The 19412-nt window shown below is 47.0% G+C and overlaps 1 protein-coding gene across 1 annotated transcript; it reads left to right on the top strand.

Annotated features, from left to right (window-relative positions):
- The first annotated feature begins 4458 nt into the window (after positions 1-4458).
- On the top strand, positions 4459-19090 carry stk17al (serine/threonine kinase 17a like). Its single transcript, XM_062446956.1, has 7 exons — positions 4459-4827; positions 10244-10456; positions 14758-14902; positions 15846-15972; positions 16082-16130; positions 16436-16615; positions 17352-19090. The coding sequence occupies exons 1-7, from the start codon at positions 4730-4732 to the stop codon at positions 17635-17637; spliced, it is 1098 nt and encodes a 365-aa protein (XP_062302940.1). The 5' UTR covers positions 4459-4729; the 3' UTR covers positions 17638-19090.
- The last annotated feature ends 322 nt before the right edge of the window (positions 19091-19412 follow it).

Genomic DNA, 19412 nt, shown 5'->3' with positions numbered 1-19412 from the left:
TCACCAATCCTAGATCCTTGATGAGATGATTTTAAATGATCTAGTCAATGCTCGTGATTAGTCTTTGACAGAACACTTCAAACAGCATCACACAATGCAACCCCATCCATTCTCGGCCTAATCACTCTTTGTTTCCGAGATTACCCAGGTGGGAGTGAGATCACATGCTCATTCAGCATGAGAATTTGTTTGCTGCCAACTGTGTGCTGCCAGTTGGATTAGAGGTCTGTCTTGTTACTGAACGTCACCTCTGTGTGTCACATTCAGCTCTGTGCGGGAGAATGACGCCCAGGGCCATTGTGCAGTGAGCCAGCGTGTTCAGCTCAGAGCTCTCGTTTAGGGGCGACTGATGGGATATTTGTCCCCCCTTTGTTTGCCACAATGGTTGTACCACAAACACCACCAATGACCGAGAAGGTTGGGGGGTCGTGGGCAGTGGGGGTCAGCATCTAAATCAACCACAAGCGTTCGCCTGTGAGGTTTTATGAGGTGCGAGCCCTCTCTGCTCGCTGTGGGATCTTCTAACACTGAGGTCAGAGCAAACGCTTGCAGTAGGAGGACATGGCTGGGTGACCCGGCCTCTGCATCATGACATCACTACGACAGTGACACACAGCACTGGAGTCATCCCGGGGACTCATCAAGACCTACCATGACAGGATCGACCAAGGCCCGCTGTCTACCGGACCCATAGCGTTTAGCTATGTATTTTGTTTGTGAGCCACCAAAGTTAAGATATGTCCAATATTACAGTAAGACAGCATTACCATGTTTTAGTCAAGCCTTGACAGCAGGTCATTGGTGTACTGTATACTGTATCTCAGACATGACCTCTAGACAAGCCAAATCAAACAAATACAGGCAGACAACTCTCGTGGAAGGTGGATGGAACTGAGATTACCCAGAAACCTGTCTGAGATGAACCTGTTCATTACCCAGATCCCAAACTCCATAAACAATGGTTTCTATCTAAGTGTCAACACAACAGGCAGACAACTGGCAATCATCCTTCAGAGGGATTGAACTTTTAGCAGTTTCGCAACTGTAATGTTCACCCCTCATTAAGAGGCAAATTTGAACTAACACTCTTTATTCTTTCAAAATATGGCTGCCTATGCAAACCTATGCAATTAAGTGTTTTGTAGGTCTAAATGTTTACTTGTTCCAACCACTTCATCATGAAATTCCAGTTCACTCAGCAGTATAGGAGTACAAAAAGAAAAAAAGGATTTGTGTACACATACACAAGGAGGCACGGAGCCCTCATCAGGCTGCCAGATCCAGACATGAGCAGAATGTGAGTCAGAAACGTCTTTGAAATCCGAGTCTACTCATCCTCATAACACACGGTTGGCGTGCACAGGGATGGCACGCCCTCCCCATAAGGACAGGCAGGCCGCCAGCCTGCCAGCCTGCTGGTGCGCTGCCCAGCGCAGATGACATGGCACCTCACTCAGCGCTCCCCCTCGAAAAAGAACACGGAGAGCAAAACAACACGTGGGGCTGAGTTGAGGGAACATCGAGGGAAGTTATCGTAGCAGGTCAGTTCTTAATAACCCCAGCTAGCTAAGACCCCTCACTGCACCTCAGGAATAACACCAGAACCCCCCCCCCCTCCAAGCATGTCACAGGGTCTCTGGAGAAAAACAACAAGGCCCATGTATGAACCCCTGGCCCACAAAGAAGAGAGGACATTCTTTGATACAGTAAACAGTACTCTTTCATAAACTCATTGACTTAAGGGAGTCTTAATGGCTTAGCAGTGTACATTCCCCATGGTCGTTCTGTCTACCCCCTACTCTTCACACACACAAATAAACACACTCACTCACACACTTGCCCCTCTCTTGCTCTGCGAAAGTGAACCCTGTTGGTGGAGCTTGATGTGAGACTATTGAAGAAGAACGGACTTGACGTGCTCCTACCCCTGGAAGGACTGCTTCAGACTGCTCTCTCATGAGTGTCATTTGATGTCACACTTGTTGTGGTCCGTAACAGCGACACACTGTTCCAATAGGCGACACGACACGGTCTTCTCTCACAAAGAGCAGAAGAAATCGTACAGAATGTTGTGCTCCTCGTCCCACGACGAGGGCATTCTAACGAGTTAACATTCCTCAGGGTAAATTTGATTTTTCTGCGAGATATCTAAATCTATTACAATTCCAACAGAACTTCATTACATGGGTATCTCGGCCATGGATCCAAAGTGTACACCCAAAGTGAATTCTGAAAACAGAGAGTTGTGTTTTAGACCAACAGAGGACTGGATCTGTGGGTTCCAGTCCCACTGGAGGTGTTCTCCCGGTGTTCACAGCCACCAGGTCACGGTTGAAGTTCTCATATTTATGTGAGCTGAACTGCAGGCTGGCAGGCTAATTCTATGGTATGTGTTTTCATTAGGTCCCAGGGGCTGAGTTGAGCCTCCTTGCTAATGTGGCCTGTGTGACCTCCGACCTCTCTCTTTACTAGACCTGGCAGAGATGGGGGTCAAGGCTCTGGAACGCGCCCAGACCGAAGGTAACAATTTTAAGAGGCATAACAAGGTTATGTAACCTAGTCGCCGGACCCCTAATGTCTTTGCCAGGCCTATGGAATGTCTACTCCCAACAGGACTCATTTTCGACAGTTTATGTTTGTGTAAACATAAATTAGCACTACTGTTAGACAAATCCCTTGCTTGTCCATATGATGCATGCCAAGCATGTGCACCGTAGGCAAAGTACAAAGTCCCATTACTGTTCACAGATTGCCTTATGACCACCAGAAATAGATGCCTGCTCTTTCTGTCAGGGTATTTGTTATTTCATTTGTCTACATTCTTTATCCATTCTTGTTCCTTCCTGCTGAACGGTTCCTGCTGAACGGTTCCTGCTGAACGGTTTCACACCTCACCCAGACAATACACACAGAGAACCAGGGTTGGCTCACCACGTCCAAAAACAAAACCTCACCCTTGCTCAAAAGATGAATGCTTCCTACAATTATAATCAGACTGATTGATAGCGGCAGTGCTTCGTTTACTGCATTGTGTTCAAACCGGGTGTCGACTGGTGCAGGAAGGTATGTCATCAAGGTGTCTCACATTGCCCACATGACGTTTACACTCTCTACTGCGTGTGAACTGAGGTCAGAAGCCTTCTGTCCGTCCCCGAGCCCCCAGACCCTGGCTGTCAGACATGCCTCTCAACTGTGCAAGGGAGCTGCTGACACAGGGAACGAGCAGTTCTGCTTCCCTGAGACCATCCAGGGCCTTGCCCCAGCAGTTCTGCTTCCCTGAGACCATCCAGGGCCTTGCCCCAGCAGTTCTGCTTCCCTGAGACCATCCAGGGCCTTGCCCCAGCAGTTCTGCTTCCCTGAGACCATCCAGGGCCTTGCCCCCCCTCCCCCTCCCCCCCTCCACCAGACACAGCCACAATTTCAGCAGGTCACTGGTGCCTAGGTGACACATTTCCCAGGGAGCCCGAGCCTGTGCGCCGGCCAACTCTGAAGGCCGTAAACACCAATTACTTAATGAGCACGCCTGGATTCCTGCCAAGACTACGGCTCCCCAGTTTGCCATCTTTATTTGTGCCTCTGTGGCTGTCCTGGCTGGCTCCTGCTTTCTTATTTTAGATCATTCACATCATTATCTTATTAAAAAAAACTAAGGCTAAGAGGGAAGTCCGATCACCACGGACCATATTTTGTCCTTGCTTGTTCTTGTCGTCCTTGGTACTGCAGGTCCGTGACGTCACCGTCCCAGTCCGTGATATCTCAGGACGTGTTGCTCACACTGTTCATGTGTCTGATGTCACAGGTGAAGGTGCTGTTCCCCTCCACCTGAGTTCCATTTACATTTAGTCATTTAGCAGACGCTCTTATCCAGAGCGACTTACAGTAAGTACAGGGACATTCCCCCCGAGGCAAGTAGGGTGAAGTGCCTTGCCCAAGGACACAACGTCATTTGGCACGGCCGGGAATCGAACTGGCAACCTTCAGATTACTAGCCCGATTCCCTAACCGCTCAGCCACCTGACACCCGTGAGTCCCATGACTGATTGAAGCACGTGTGGGATAGAGCATCCTCTGATGTGGACTGTCCACAGCAGTTGGAACAGCCACCCGTGTGAATTGCTCTGGACAACCCGTTGGGATGACCCAATGGTTATTTTTGCCGTCAGTGGTTTTGTGTGTGTAGAGGAAGAGAGTGAGAGGTCGTGAGAGAGAGAGGGGGGGGGGGGTGCAGGGGAGTCCTTGGCTAAGTACAGTGGGTTAAACATACAAGTCTGTGATAGTAGCTCTTGGAGAAGAGAGGAACGTATCAAGAACACTGTACGTCAACTTCAGCACTTCTTTAAACCCTCCTCTTTTAGCTACACTTAATTATCATTGGCTTTCATACCCAGCGTCTCAATTACCATTGGCTTTCAGACCCAGCGTCAGAGGGCTGGCCTCTAGAGTAGTTTATTGTCAGGAATGTCTGAAAGCGCATAAACATTCACCTCATGTGTTTGAGCAGCCGCTTGTTCTTTTCCGAGAGCTTCTACCCTCTGTGATATAATTGTTTGGATATAGCGAGAGCTTAGAGTTCTGAGGAATAAGTTGGACTTCCTAAGATCTGTGACAGTTTAGGGTTCCTCTGTACTATTATCATGCAATTGACTTGGATATCTTAAATAAGATCGACTTGAACGTCTATAACTAGAAATAAATCATTTTCAAGCGGATTGCGTTGCCAAATTTAAACATGATGAACAAGAACGGCATGGTGACAAAAATCCATACCAGAATAAGGACCGAATCTTTCACAAGCAATTATGAGCTTCTTGGCAAAGAATTGGGCAGGTAAGGATAAACTTTCCAAAGAAACCGAGAACCTATTGCCATTGTACTCTGTTCATATACGTTTGCTGTATGTCATGCATGTAATGGCAATTTAGATAAAATCTGTCTTTATTAGTGAAATTACTGCACGTGCGAAAGGGTATTAATTGAACATTATCGGATGAGCGGGGCTGGCACTGCCATCGGAACCCTTTGGGGAAACTCGCGTTCTACTATTGGTCTTTATACAGTGTAAATAATTTGACAGGCTTTGTTTATTTGTTTGAATATTTGAGTGATTTATTTCCCTAAAGTCTGAGTCCTACGTAACTTCCCAGGTCGTTGTAAATTGATTGAATTAAGATCCAAATGTTGCATACAGACTTGTAGAGTTGTTCCGCACTTGTGCGTCCTTACATGTTTGGGATTTAACAGTGCCTGCAGACACGAGTTGATATATGAAGACGTTATTGGTGCTTTATTGGTGAAACGCTGCTGGTCTTGGCTCGAAAGACTTACGATAAATTCGCACGGGCTGTTGGCGTTTTTCTTTTTTTGTGCTCTAATGGCCCTGCAGTTCCTCTCTGTGGAATCCATCAGTGCCTCAAGCAGTGTGTCTTTATCTGATTGTTCCTCTATGTGGCACAGTATTCATTGCCCTGTACAGTAAGAGATAAAGAGATAGGAAGTGTGTCTTCCAGAAAGTGCCACACGAGCATCTCCTGAGACTGACTTAACTTGTTCGACGCATTTGCTACAACTGTAGTTAAGACTTGCACGACTGTTTTGAAATGTGCTCTCTCCTCCTTGCTTTCACCTACAGTTAGGTCCATAAATATTTGGACATTGACACAATTTTAATCATTTTGGCTCTGTATACCACCACAATGGATTTGAAATGAAACAATCAAGATGTGCTTTAAGTGCAGACTTTCAGCTTTAATTTCAGGGTGTTTACATCCAAATCAGGTGAACGGTGTAGGAATTACAATACATTTTATATGTGGCCCCCCCCTTTTTAAGGGACCAAAAGTAATTGGACAATTGGCTGTTCAGCTGTTCCATGGCCAGGTGTATGTTATTCCCTCATGGGAGTTCATTTCATTGACAAGGAGCAGATAAAAGGTCTAGAGTTCATTTCAAGTATGGTATTTGTGTTTGGAATCTGTTGCTGTCAACTCTCAATATGAAGTCCAAAGAGCTGTCACCATCAGTGAAGCAAGCCATCGTTAGGCTGAAAAATCAAAACAAACCTATCAGAGAGATAGCAAAAACATTAGGTGTGGCCAAATCAACTGTTTGGTACATTCTTAAAAAGAAAGAACGCACTGGTGAGCTCAGCAACACCAAAAGACCCGGAAGACCACGGAAAACAACTGTGGTGGATGACAGAAGAATTATTTCCCTGGTGAAGAAAAACCCCTTCACAACAGTTGGCCAGATCAAGAACACTCTCCAGGAGGTAGGCGTATCTGTGTCAAAGTCAAAAATTAAGAGAAGACTTCACCAGAGTAAATACAGAGGGTTCACCACAAGATGTAAACCATTGGTGAGTCTCAAAAACAGGAAGACCCAGATTAGAGTTTGCCAAAAAACATCTAAAAGACCCTGTACAGTTCTGGAACAACATCCTATGGACAGATGAGACCAAGATCAACTTGTACCAGAATGATGGGAAGAGAAGAGTATGGAGAAGGGAAGGAACTGCTCATGATCCAAAGCATACCACCTCATCAGTGAAGCATGGTGGAGATAGTGTTATGGCGTGGGCATGTATGGCTGCCAATGGAACTGGTTCCCTTGTATTTATCGATGATGTGACTGCTGACAAAAGCAGTAGGATGAATTCTGAAGTGTTTCTGGCAATATTATCTGCTCAGATTCAGCCAAATGCTTCAGAACTCATAGGACGGCGCTTCACAGTGCAGATGGACAATGACCCGAAGCATACTGCGAAAGCAACCAAAGAGTTTTTTAAGGCAAAGAAGTGGAATGTTCTGCAATGGCCAAGTCAATCACCTGACCTAAATCCAATTGAGCATGCATTTCACTTGCTAAAGACAAAACTGAAGGGAAAATGCCCCAAGAACAAGCAGGAACTGAACACAGTTGCAGTAGAGGCCTGGCAGAGCATCACCAGGGACGAAACCCAGCGTCTGGTGATGTCTATGGGTTCCAGACTTCAGGCTGTCATTGACTGCAAAGGATTTGCAACCAAGTATTAAAAGTGACAATTAGATTTATGATTATGTTAGTTTGTCCAATTATTTTTGGTCCCTTAAAAAGGGGGGGGGCCACATATAAAATGTGTTGTAATTCCTACACTGTTCACCTGATTTGGATGTAAATACCCTGAAATTAAAGCTGAAAGTCTGCACTTAAAGCACATCTTGATTGTTTCATTTCAAATCCATTGTGGTGGTATACAGAGCCAAAATAATGAAAATTGTGTCAATGTCCAATTATTTATGGACCTAACTGTACATTCATGAAATCACAGAATCTCTGGCCGGAAGATAAGTTAACACAGCAAAGGCTTGTTATTTTGAATCTGTGGTCCAAGAGCCAGAATCTGTCTACAGAGCAAGATCACATCAGGGATGTTTGTTTGGATTTGGTACAGCAGGCTATTTTCCTGCCAATCAGCCTCTTTTGTCCTGGGGGGTGAGGGTGGTGGGCAATAGTAATGTACCAATTAACATTTGTAATCCCTCCCTTCAGGTCCAAGTGTGTTTCCCATATCACAATGCAGTTGAACTCAGACACTATTGTACATTCCAGGGGTGTTGAATCTTCAGTACAATCCACACAGTTGTTACATTTCTATTGAAAAGACTGAAGCTTTGCCAAATGTTTCTGCTTCCACAGATGTAAACTACATGCCATTACTGGCATACTGTATTGTTGAAAAACCTGGGGGCCGGGGGCTGTGTGTGTGGACAGCTCCTCTAACCCCCCTCCTACCAGTACCTTGCCCATCCTAAGATCAGACCTCATAAATCCCATAAGAAGCAGGAATGTGAGTTGAGCTTGATGCCAATAGTCAAGATAGTAAAGATTAAAAAGTCAGTATGCACGCGCGCGCGCGCGCGCACACACACACACACACACTCCCTGGTCCCTCCTTCTGTTCCCCCATTTCCTCAATAACAAGTATGAATACTGAACCTGACCCCCCCCCCCCCCCTCCTCCTCCTCCTCCATCACACACAACCGCACAAGCCATACAATGATCAAGAAGTGTGATATGTTAGATCACTCTTCACTGGAACTAGTTCAGAGATTAAGATATGGCATGATTGGGCTGTGTCAGAAAGAGATGGTGGGGGTGGGGGGGGTGAGGGAGAGAAGCAGCTGATGGATGTCAGCTGTCTTTGCTGTTCAGACATGACTCACTGCTTTGAGAATGACAAACTACAGACCCCACAGGAAAACCAATAGCTGAATTAGATCATAACCATCCTTTTCTGCCAGGGCCTGTGTAGGGCACTGGTTCACTTCCTTCTTAAAAAATTCCACGTCTGCTTTTTTCTGGGTTTGAAGTTTTACGATGACATGCAATACTGAAAATGCTCACACTTCAAAGGAGGTGTTAATGAAATCTGCATAGATGTTTTGTCATATGGGACTTGCACAAGATGTCCTTCATCTTTTTCTGTCTGACAGGGTTTGGTTTAAACTTTTCTCCCAGATCCAGTTTGCTCTTGAGAGAAGCTGCAAACATCCTCTCCTCATATCCGCTATGTTGGTATTCTAACCAAACTGGAGGGAAAGGTAGCAGGTCTGGAGCACGTTTAGTGATCTCTGAACTCCTGTCAGTGTTGAAAGACCACCTGTTTGCTTGTCACCACTGCCTGGAGCTGTTCCTTCATCCTCCACATTATCTAGGGGCACTGAACTTGCTGCTCTGAACACGACAAATGGCTACTGAAAGAAAGCATCGACTTTGACCGGCCTTGCTTTTTCACTTGGCATAATGTGCTGGAACAATCCTTAGTGGGACTGGGACCCTGTGAAAGTAAACCCAAGGAATGACCAGTCTTGCCGGGGGGGGGGGGATTGTCTGTGCCAGCCTCCCGATCCCGGAGCAGAAGCGAGCTTTGGTCCACAGAGCAGGAGAGTAAAGCTGTGTGGGAAAATGTGTGGCCCCAAGCTGATTTGTTCTGTGTGCTAGCTGTTTCATTCAGACTCTGCCCTGTACAGACCCTGCTTTTAACAGTGGAGCCATGGGGAGGCTATTGTGTGTCTACCTGCGCTGCCTGCCCGAATACTTGACTTCCGCCGGCCCTGACTAGCTGTTGGGGTTTGTCATCTAAAGCAGTGTCAGGGCATTGTGTTCAATAGCATGCCAGTGATTGTTGTCACTTGGAAAGGAGGTTGGCATTGGTAAACAGGGTTACTCTGTGGTTTCGTTTCTCTACGTTTCTCAGGGGCTGCGAGGGCTCCATCCTGGCTGTAGTCTCCATGACCTGACCCCCCTCAGCCTCTCTGGGCCTGGTGAGGTGGGTGGTCCTGGCCCAGGGTCTTGCCCTGTTTGCTGGGCAGCCTGTGCAGGCCTTTGTGTGGCTGTCTGGGGAGAGACAAGGTCCTGCCAAAGGTCTGGGTGGAGGCGTTGTAGAATGTCATTTGTCCATGCTGCTGTCAACTGTAAGAATGGAAAGTGGACAAGGCTCCTTTATCACCCTGGGAGGGCCGGCTGGTGTTTGTAGAGGGCCGGACACAGAGGGGCGATTCTGCACATCGGATTTCCTACCCACACCCGTGCCTGACCCTCCACACCTCTCCTGAATCCATCAAAGTACAGCAGCAAATGAAAACCTGCTGGAATTATCACATGGTCCTCTGGAACGCTAGTTGTGCTACATTTGTCTCTTTTTTTTTTTTTCTCTCTTTTCCTAATTTGAAGGCATGTCTGTATGGAAAGGAAACCGTCCCAGCTGATGTATTCAGACCTCAGACTGTAGGTCTTGTTGACCTTTAGAGTCTCATCAGTCTTATCACCACAACACACACACACACACCCCTGGCCCTTCAGGCCAGCCTTATCTACTACCTGTCAGGCCCTGCTCAGTGCAGGAAGGAGAGATCGTTCTTAACTGAAGTGACATGGGAGAGTTTGTTTATTATCTGGTGAAGCATGACAACAGTAGACCCAGCTGTTTCCCTCATTCAAATGATGCCACCCACATCTTTACTATGTCTTCGAAGTATTTAACACACCTACAAAGTTCCTCTGTGGTCTCCTAGTAGTCTCCTCTGCCCACCCCATATACTGTGATCTGTCTAGCTTTGCTTTTCACGATCCCCTTGTGCTACATGGTTTACTGTGCATTTTTGCTTTGAATTCTGGTAACTAATTGATATTGTAAACGGTGCTAAATGTAGTTCAACGTGTTAACACTCTCCCCCCCCCACCCACCCTCTGTTCCCTTCCCAGGGGAAAGTTTGCCGTGGTGAAGAAGTGCATTGAGAAGGCGACGGGGAAGGAGCACGCCGCCAAGTTCCTGAGGAAGCGGCGGAAGGGCGGAGACTGCCGCATGGACATCATCAACGAGATCGCTGTCCTGGAGTCGGCCAAGGCCAACCGCTACGTTGTGGCTCTGCACGAGGTGTACGAGACCAGCTCGGAGATCATCCTCGTCCTCGAGTGGTGAGTCTCTGGCCACCCCCAGACCCCAACAGGAGGAGAGAAGGCATTCACACGTGTACTCCTCCCCCCCTCCTTCACGTCAGGGATTGGGGTGGGGGGGAGCGGGTGTATGGGGTGATGGTTATCTAGAGGACCTTGGTAACTCTGCTGGTGTGTTTATGCTCCGCCACAATGCGGAGCTGCCGGGAAAGTGGGATGAAATGATAAGACTCTTAATGAGGGAGGAGGGGGGGGTTGAGAAAGCTTGCCATCTCTGCAGGTCTTTTTTTCTGCATACTTTCAGCTTTTACTCTGATGCAAAGGCCTGGCTCAGAACTATTTTACTCTGTATAGGATTTTCCCTATTGTGTGTTAAAGACCTTTTAGGGGTTAAGAAGGGGTTCTTGGTAAACAAAAAAAAATCACCTTGCGTAGACAGGATGCCAACTGACGAACAGTTCTCTAGAATACCACTGTCTTCCTGGTTGATGTGCTCACTTTGGACCTCTGTGTTGTACACTCTCTGCTGTGTACGCTGCTGTGCGTCAACCCAGACTTTCTCACCTCAACAGCAGTTGCGGATGTGTACACACACACGCGCGCGCGCACACACACACACTTACTGTAATGTATGTCTGCATGAACTTGACAACCTTATATGGAAGTTCTCTCTGGGTGTTTTGTTGACGGGCTCATTTTTGTGACAGGGAACAGAGAACATTGAACGACGTTCAATATTTATCACTGATATTCCGGTACACCGATGCACCAGTCAAGCTGAGCTGCATTTACATGCTGAGACTGGGGAAACGGTGACAGAGTCATATCAGGGTAGTCATCTGCCTCGCTTCAGACATCATATGCCCTTCATGATCCCAGGCATGAGGAGTGCTCTTATTAGGACCTGGAGGAAGTCTAGCGTCCTAATCACCCCTCTGCCCCCGCAGCCAGACAACACGAGGCAATTACTCCAAGACCATGTCCTCCTTTGACCCTGGTCATAAACCAGCTCCACACCCCCCCCCCCCCCCTTCCACACCCGTTACCATCCCAGACATGGAATGCTGCTGCAGAACAAAGGGGTCTGTGACGAGGAGGGGCGGGGGGGGGTGTTCTGGATTTGACCTCTGATTGAAGTGTGAAAGACGATGCAGAAGCAGCAGTTGAACCCGGCAAGTCTGCAGAGAAAGCGCAGCGGGAGGTCAGCGTGTCAAACACCGGTCCCCAACTCCGCTCTGGCCGTCAGACCGCTCTGGTCCGGGCCATGGGCGACACTGAGGCTGATGATGAAACGGTTCACGATGTAGTTGAGCTTCAAATGTAGCTCGAAGAGCTCTTTTAAAGCAATGACCTTATACATGAAAATAAGTCTCGAAGCGGCTAAGTTCAAAATCCTTCTACCTGTTTAAAAGGGTACCGTGGGAGCCGTTAAAGAGCTGGATCTGCCAGCGCATCGACCTCAGCGTGGGCGGATAGTCGCTACGCAGCTAACCAGCTTTTCATTTCCTGCCTGTTCACATGTAAGCTGCAAGCCAGTCTCGCACAGATACACGCACGACTGCTCGCCGCCAAAACCACATCCTTTATCATGTTTGTGAAACGGCAGAGAACCGTTGAATTCTCATAATCTCTGAAAGTCCCCATCTAGACTGCCGACGCGTAAGACCATGACATCAGCCACACATAATGACCCGTCTACAAGACCAGACACTTTATTGATAAATGAACAATCACCATCTCAACCCATTTTGAAATGACCTGGACATTAAATTATTTGGAGGTGACCTTTTTTTTGTGGTTGTGTGCCTCGGTATACGTGCAGCCTGTGAGTACGAGTTGTCTGACTGGACTAAATCGACGTGTTAAAAACCCCACGTATTTCCATCTTAGAACTGCTCTGAACCAATGACCCTGGGCTAAACTCTGCAGAAACCTCAGATAAGAGGCTCTCCGGGCCACTTCCGAATCGCAGCCAAACCAGTGGACGGTCCAGCCAAACCAGTGGCCGGTCCAGCCAAACAAAACCGCAGAGCAACCTCGGAGCTTGTGGAAGTGGATTAGTGGAACTCTCGCTAGTTTTGATCTTTCGATGCTGACGGAATCATTCCTGAGGTTAACTCTGTTAAAACGCTGCTGGGATCCCAGTTGGTTTTCTCAGCTCTTTCTAATTGAACAGAACGAGCTGTGTTTCTTTTCCTTTAGTTTGCCTTCGTCCTCAGGGTGTTTTTCCTGATTTCTTGACAGGGGAGTTCTGACATCTTTCCTAACCTATTAAAACCCCTACGTCCAATCCATTTGGATTTTTCTTTTGGTCCTTGTAAGTTTTTTGTCTGTCCTGTATGCCTGGTTTATGGTTAGTACATTTATTGAAGGGCTCGTTGTCACAGCACAGTAAAATGTAAGAGGGAAGTTGGAGGTTGCCAGGAGACAGGGCCTTACTGCAAGGGGTAGCGGTTGATCAGTTGACGTCAGTAGACATCCAGTTTGGGAGTCTGCCGACAAGAACTGCCCACAGTCTCATTGCTGTTCTTAGAGAGCTAAACTAATGCTACAGGCTACATAAACAAACACACACTGCTAAAGTCCACTTATTTAGAAGCGTTGGCCCAGCTGTTCTCAGCTCTTCCAAGCAGCTTGCTTCTCTTCTTTTTTTTTTTTTTGTCTGCAATAAAACGGAAACATTCCATTTCGCTCAGTCCGTCTGCTTGTATAGTATGCACTAATCCACCACGACGGAGGAGAGAGGAAAGCAAATAAACACGAGAGGGAAGTACTGTAGCTCATCTTACCTAAGCTCTGTCCAAATGGTTTTACTGCGTTTACACAAGATGGCTTTTATTCAAAGTAAAAGCTTTGAATCGCTTCCCCTTTCATTTGAGTTCAAATAAAGGATTATAAAGACATCTTATTTATTTCACCCCCCTCCCCTCTTAATTGCTCAAACAGGAAACGTATTGTGGGTGGGAAGCTTGGATTGATACAATTGAATTCATAGGGTCAATTAAAAGGGTAATAGACGTGTATATATTCAATCCGTTTTCAACATGCATAAGACCCTTGACAACCTCTCCTTCGAACTACGCTCGTGCACCTCTGTGGACATGATTTGCGGCGGGATTGTTTATGGTGTGCCGGGAGGTTCATCTTGAAGTATTTGCTGCTCCAGGCGTAGAAGATGATATGGGCTAGTGACGGACATCCAGAAAAACATGGTTCCTATTTTCACAGCTGAGGACAGTAAAGGGGGGGGGGGGGACTGGTTGAGTGTGGGGGTGGTTGGGGGGGGGGGGGGAGGGAGGTTGGGTAGTTATGCAACAGACATGCCTAGGGCCTGGTCACAGATCTCTTGGGAAGATAAAAAGAATGTGTGTACAGACTAAATCCCCCCCACACATGGCTTTGGTTTTGGGGCAAGCGACTGTACGCTTTCGGCGTTTGATCTGACAGAATGGCACCTAATACACATCCGCCGTGTTCCTGCATGTAAGCATTCTTACACAAGCATGACAGGACTGACGAGCCAGGGATCCAATCATTTCTCCACTATGAAACAACAAGCCATCTTTTTTAATTTCATAATTGGCTTTTCCACTTTGTGTGTTCCAAAAACCCATAATCCCCTTCTATCCTTAAGTATTCAGAAGTCAATGCCCAGGTTTAAAATGCCATCTACACTTGCAAAGCATCAGAGCTTGGGTTTTTCCTTCTAATTTGCTGTTCTATTCCTATCGGGATAGTAGCTCCTAGGACAGTAGTATCTTGTTTAATGGATAGGTTGGAGATACTGCCCTGTGATTTCCTCCTGTTTCTAGTTATCTGATCTGGAATGTTTCTTATCTGGGGCTGGAACAGGCCAGTATGGGCCCTCATAACTGCAGCTGTAAAGCCCAGGTCAGGGGCCAGTGGGAGAGGTGGTGCACCTAATACAGATTTATGAGCAGGACAAGAGGCATGCTTTGTGTGGATGTGGATGGACTCTGTTCCCAAGCACAGAGTACAGTAATGAGGAGAGGCTCCTTATGCAACTGGAAGAGGAGCGGGAACTAACCTGTGTAGTGTGATACAGTGGGGTTACTAGGGTAACTAGAGTGTAGCGTGTTTTGGTTGCTTCCTTACCGCACATATCATATTTAATGTGACCGGATATACTGCCTAGTTTTCATACAGTTTATTGTGCTTCGTCATGACCGATCAAACCATTTGGAATTGGGATACCATGCTCAAACTCACAGATGTCTCTCTCTCTTCTCTCTTCTCTCTCTCTCTCTCTCTCTCTCTCTCTCTCTCTCTCTCTCTCTCTCTCTCTCTCTCTCTCTCCTCAGTGCTGCGGGCGGGGAGATCTTCAACCAGTGTGTTGCCGACAACGACGAGGCCTTCACAGAGAATGACGTCATCAGACTGGCGAGGCAGATCTTGGATGGTGTGGCTTTTCTGCACTGCAACAACGTGGTCCACCTGGACTTGAAGGTCAGTAGACCATGCCTGTAGGACTTCCTGGACGAGTCAACTTCCTGCAGTACATGTCTCCTCTTACGCAAGCAGACCCCTCCAGTGGAGTGTAGCAGACCAATAACTGTCCAGTCTAATAGATGTGACATTTCTGGCCAATAAAGAAGGCCTTGTTAGGAACTGTTGGCTTTTACGAGTCCTGAATCGACAAGTGTTTTACCCTGGTGGGAGCCCTGAACTCTAACAAATGAATCTTGTCGGTGTCTGGTTTCCAGAGTGTTCCGTGATTTAAACGGAACAAAAGCAGCACGCCACAGTCTTATAGGTCTGCCTGTCAACGTACAGACATCAAAGCCCTCAGCCTTTATCAGTGACGATGATGAGGAAAACTCCGTTTTGGAGTATGTCTGCTCTCTGCAAGCATCAGTGTAAAATGATGTTTTATGTTCCTAAGGGATGTTCCTCATGTAGATAGTTTTAACGGCATTCAGAAGGGGTGGAAGAGGACCGTCTAGGCGACTTCCTCCCTTTCCTCACTGTCCTTTTGTAGTTTGCAAAATATCCCAGGATGTAATGACCTAGCCACGCGCCCTCGGCCAGCAGATCATTCATCCCTGTGAGAGCCGTCAGGCAGGAAGCCACCACAACCCTGGGTTAAGCCACGAGAAGCATCTGACCTATTACAGGGGCCCCGTCTAAATGTTCATCAGAGGCGTCCCACCTTTAATCGGACTGATCTAATAGGCTGAGGGCAGGGCTCGAGCTCAGGAGAAAGACCAGCGATGGGATTGATGTCACTGAACCTAATCCTCGCTGTTAGTCTGGAGCTGAGGGAGTTTGCCTTGGGTATAAGGCTCAAATCTTATCCCAAATGATAGTCAACACTGACCACGTAACCAGAAATGTTGCTACTGTCCGAGTTGTTTAGGATTCAGTCTTATCTCTCCATGTTCTCTTTCAGCCCCAGAATATCCTGCTGACAAGCGCCAGGCCTCTGGGGGATATCCGCATTGTGGACTTTGGCCTGTCCAGACGCATGGACAGTGTGACAGAGGTCAGGGAGATCCTGGGCACCCCAGAGTATGTTGGTGAGTTTCCCCTACGACCCTGCGGGGCAGGCATGACCCTGGGATGACCCCCCTCCTGACACTCCGGGGTTCACCTAGACTAATGAAGGGTTTTGTTTGTCCTTTACAGCTCCAGAGATCCTGAACTATGAACCCATCAGCACAGCAACAGACATGTGGTGAGTTTGAGCTAAGAGGACAAGGTCCACCACCTTACTGAGCCCGCAGTGGTTCTTCTCGTGTTGTTATGACTTCTGTGTGAGCAGAGATGGAATCTAGGACAATGGAATAACCTGAAAACGACCAGGTGCATGTGTTACCGTCTCCCACATGAGTTTATTTGAAAAACGACAAAGCCAAGCTGCCAATTCATTCTTGGAATTAGGTTAACGATATATATCACGTTGACGTCTGTTGTCTTAACTTTTGCGTCTCCCCTCCCCTCCCTCCTCTCCTCTTCCCTCCTCCGCCCCTCTCCTCTCAGGAGTATCGGGGTGTTGACGTACGTCATGCTGACGGGGGAGTCTCCCTTTCTGGGAGAGACCAAGCAGGAGACCTTCCTGAACGTCTCCCAGGTCAACGTGGACTACTCCCAGGACATCTTCGAGGGGGTCTCCCCTCTGGCCATTGAATTCATCAAGTCCCTACTCATTAAGAACCCCAGGTGAGGACTGGTTTCATCTTTCTCACTGATGTTCTCTGCAACACCGTAAATACATATGGACCCGAGCTTCGGACCATGGTTAAAAAAAAAAGAATTAAATGTCCCAGAGCTGTTGGATTTGTGATGATTTGTGTTTGGACTGAGTAAAACTCGTCTCGGGTTACAGGCCGGTTCTCTGGGCTTGTTTTTTACGTCAGGAATGTGACCAAAGGAAGTGAATTGCACCCAGACTTGCTGCACATCCTCTTTCCTGTATTTGCCCCATGTGTGTGGCAACTATCCTTTATAGACTGAGAAAAGAGAGTCTTGTAAAATAAGGTTTATTTACACGTCACATTTGTTAAAGTTGACGTTCTTTGGCAAAAGGAGAAGGAATACATCTTGGCTGTTTATGTCATTCCTGTCACTTTGTGACAAAGTGCTGCTGCACAGGAGGCCTTGCAGTAGCCTCTCTGCTTTGGCTCCATGATCTCCATCTTTGATTGCTGCAGATTATCAGCGGCGTAAAGTGGAAAAATTCCTGTGTGAGTAATCCCTTAGGCGGAAATCTTTGGAAGAGCAATCCCCTTTCGTGGTTTCTCTAAATTAATGCTGGAAAGAGTGTTTTTGGGGGGACGGGGAGGGGAATGAGGAGGAACGGAGAGATGAAGTCTCCCCTTGTACTGTTCCACATGTTCCTCTCCAGACTGTTGGTCTTAAGAACCTCCACTCATCAACTGTGTGTTTCTGTCCACAGGAAGAGAGCCACTGCAATGGACTGCCTCAGTCACCCCTGGCTTAACGGCCCCTCCCACAACCACCCCCACCTTCTTTCCAGCCCTGTGTCCTCATTGGATGAGCCTGAAATGAGCCAATCAGAATCTGAGCCAGAGAGCCCCGCCCCCTGCTCAGACCTGGACACCAGAGCCTCGTACCTGACGTGCCCGGGCCAGGGGGAGCTGAAGGCAGGCAGGGACACCTTCTCCTTCACTGAGACCCACTTCCCCACACGGCAAGAGATCCAGCAGGAACTCATATGCTGAGCTGTGGACCACTCCTGCCTTGTCCATTGACTGAATAGATGGACAGTGCGAGTCCGATAATGGGCCCTGCTATAGCTCTGTCTGTGTGACTGTATGCATGCATGCTGCTGCTGTGGTAGGTGTGTGATGTCTGTTGACCATCTTTAAACTCATGCCTGAGTGTGTGTGTACCCTATGCTGGTAGCTGCTTGTCTGAAGTGACACAAGTGCACTCTGCATGTGCAGCCCCGGCCGCTGCCCTTTGGGCTGGACAGAGGGACGAATGACTTCCTGCTTCCTGACATGGTGGGGGGGGGGGGGGGGGGGGGTAGCCAGGGTAGCCATCGCAGGTCGCCATGGGCGTTAGCCCTTGATGTTTGAACCAGGGCTCTGATCTTTCCTCGCGATATGACTTCAGTCCTTGTGAACTGGTGGCAGAACCAGTTTGATTCCTTCCCTAGGATGACCTCCTCTGTGCCTTCCTGGATGACTGTTATTTACAGGATGAAGGATGCAGAGGGGACAATGACTGACCCTGCTTAGAAAGCAAAAGACCACTGGGTCAGGAAAGTGACCTCACGGAACCCAATCACAAGTGTCAAATGCGTGTTTTATTTATGTGTGTTTTTGTGTGACCACTTTTGGCTCCCAAATATACAAAGTCACCAGGATGCCCACAATGTCGTAGTTTAAAAGACAATCTCGAGCACTTTCTGTTAAATTTCTGTCATTGATCTTCACGTATGGTAAGAAACCAAAGTCTTGATAAGATGTAAAGCACAGTTGAGTTAAGTGACTTGGACACAAATGTACATAGTTTCAGTCCACTCCATGTTGCATCACTCCTTCACCACGTGCCACATAGTAGCCTCTACTGTGTTTTGTTTATGGTTTCCCTGTTTGTACTTTTGTAAGAATATTTTGCTATTGTTGCACAATTGTCTTTCTGTATACTGTCATTCATTTGCCATTCGAAATATCGCCATGGATATCATTCTGCTTAACATAGTAATGCATTCATAGGAGAGGAGGTGTCTGGTGATCACAAGCGGTTCAGTTTGATGTTTGACTTGATTGGTGGCTTAAATGATTTTCTGGCCAGCAGACGGCCAGCTTAGTAAGGTCTGACAGCTTTGTAAAACGCCACGTATGTGAGGAACAAGAACATTTTTATTGAGAAATTCTTGTTTTAAAAAGTACTGAAATGTATGTTGTGTTAAAGATTAATCTCTAAAATATTTTTTCTATTCTTTTAAGAAGCGTAAATGTTAAACAAAGATTGTACTGTATATATTTCTTTTTTTTTACATGGTCTTTGTAATTATTTGTCTTCCATTCCTGTTTTCTACTAATGAACTTCAGGTAGGTTTGCACTTGTGTCCACTTGGACGACATTAAAATTAATAAATATTGTTGGCATGCCTAGAAAAATGTATTGAATGAGAGAATAAATATACATTTTGTATCAAACTCATTGACTTTCATTTGACCTTTGATTGCAGTAGATTAACTTTGTATATACACATTCAGAGTAGCGTTGTCTATCTTTTCTAAGAAGTTTGTTTTGAGGAACCACAGATGCTCAAAATAACAACAGAGGAAAATAAATCTGACCAGCTAGTATCCAGAAATGTCCAGACAGTTTTTATAGGAAATGTCAGTGTCCCATGAAGACATACTTTCCTCCTCAGTAAACACACAACCCTCTCTCTCTCCTACACAGACACACTCTCTCTCTTTCTCACACGCACACACACAAACACATCCTTTCTCTTATTTACTTCAGTAATAAGATC

The sequence above is a fragment of the Osmerus eperlanus genome, chromosome 2 (genome assembly GCF_963692335.1).
Source record: "Osmerus eperlanus chromosome 2, fOsmEpe2.1, whole genome shotgun sequence".
In the NCBI taxonomy this organism is placed as follows: domain Eukaryota; kingdom Metazoa; phylum Chordata; class Actinopteri; order Osmeriformes; family Osmeridae; genus Osmerus; species Osmerus eperlanus.
The sequence above is the reverse complement of the archived record's forward strand: the minus strand, read 5'-3'. Positions and strand labels throughout refer to the sequence as shown.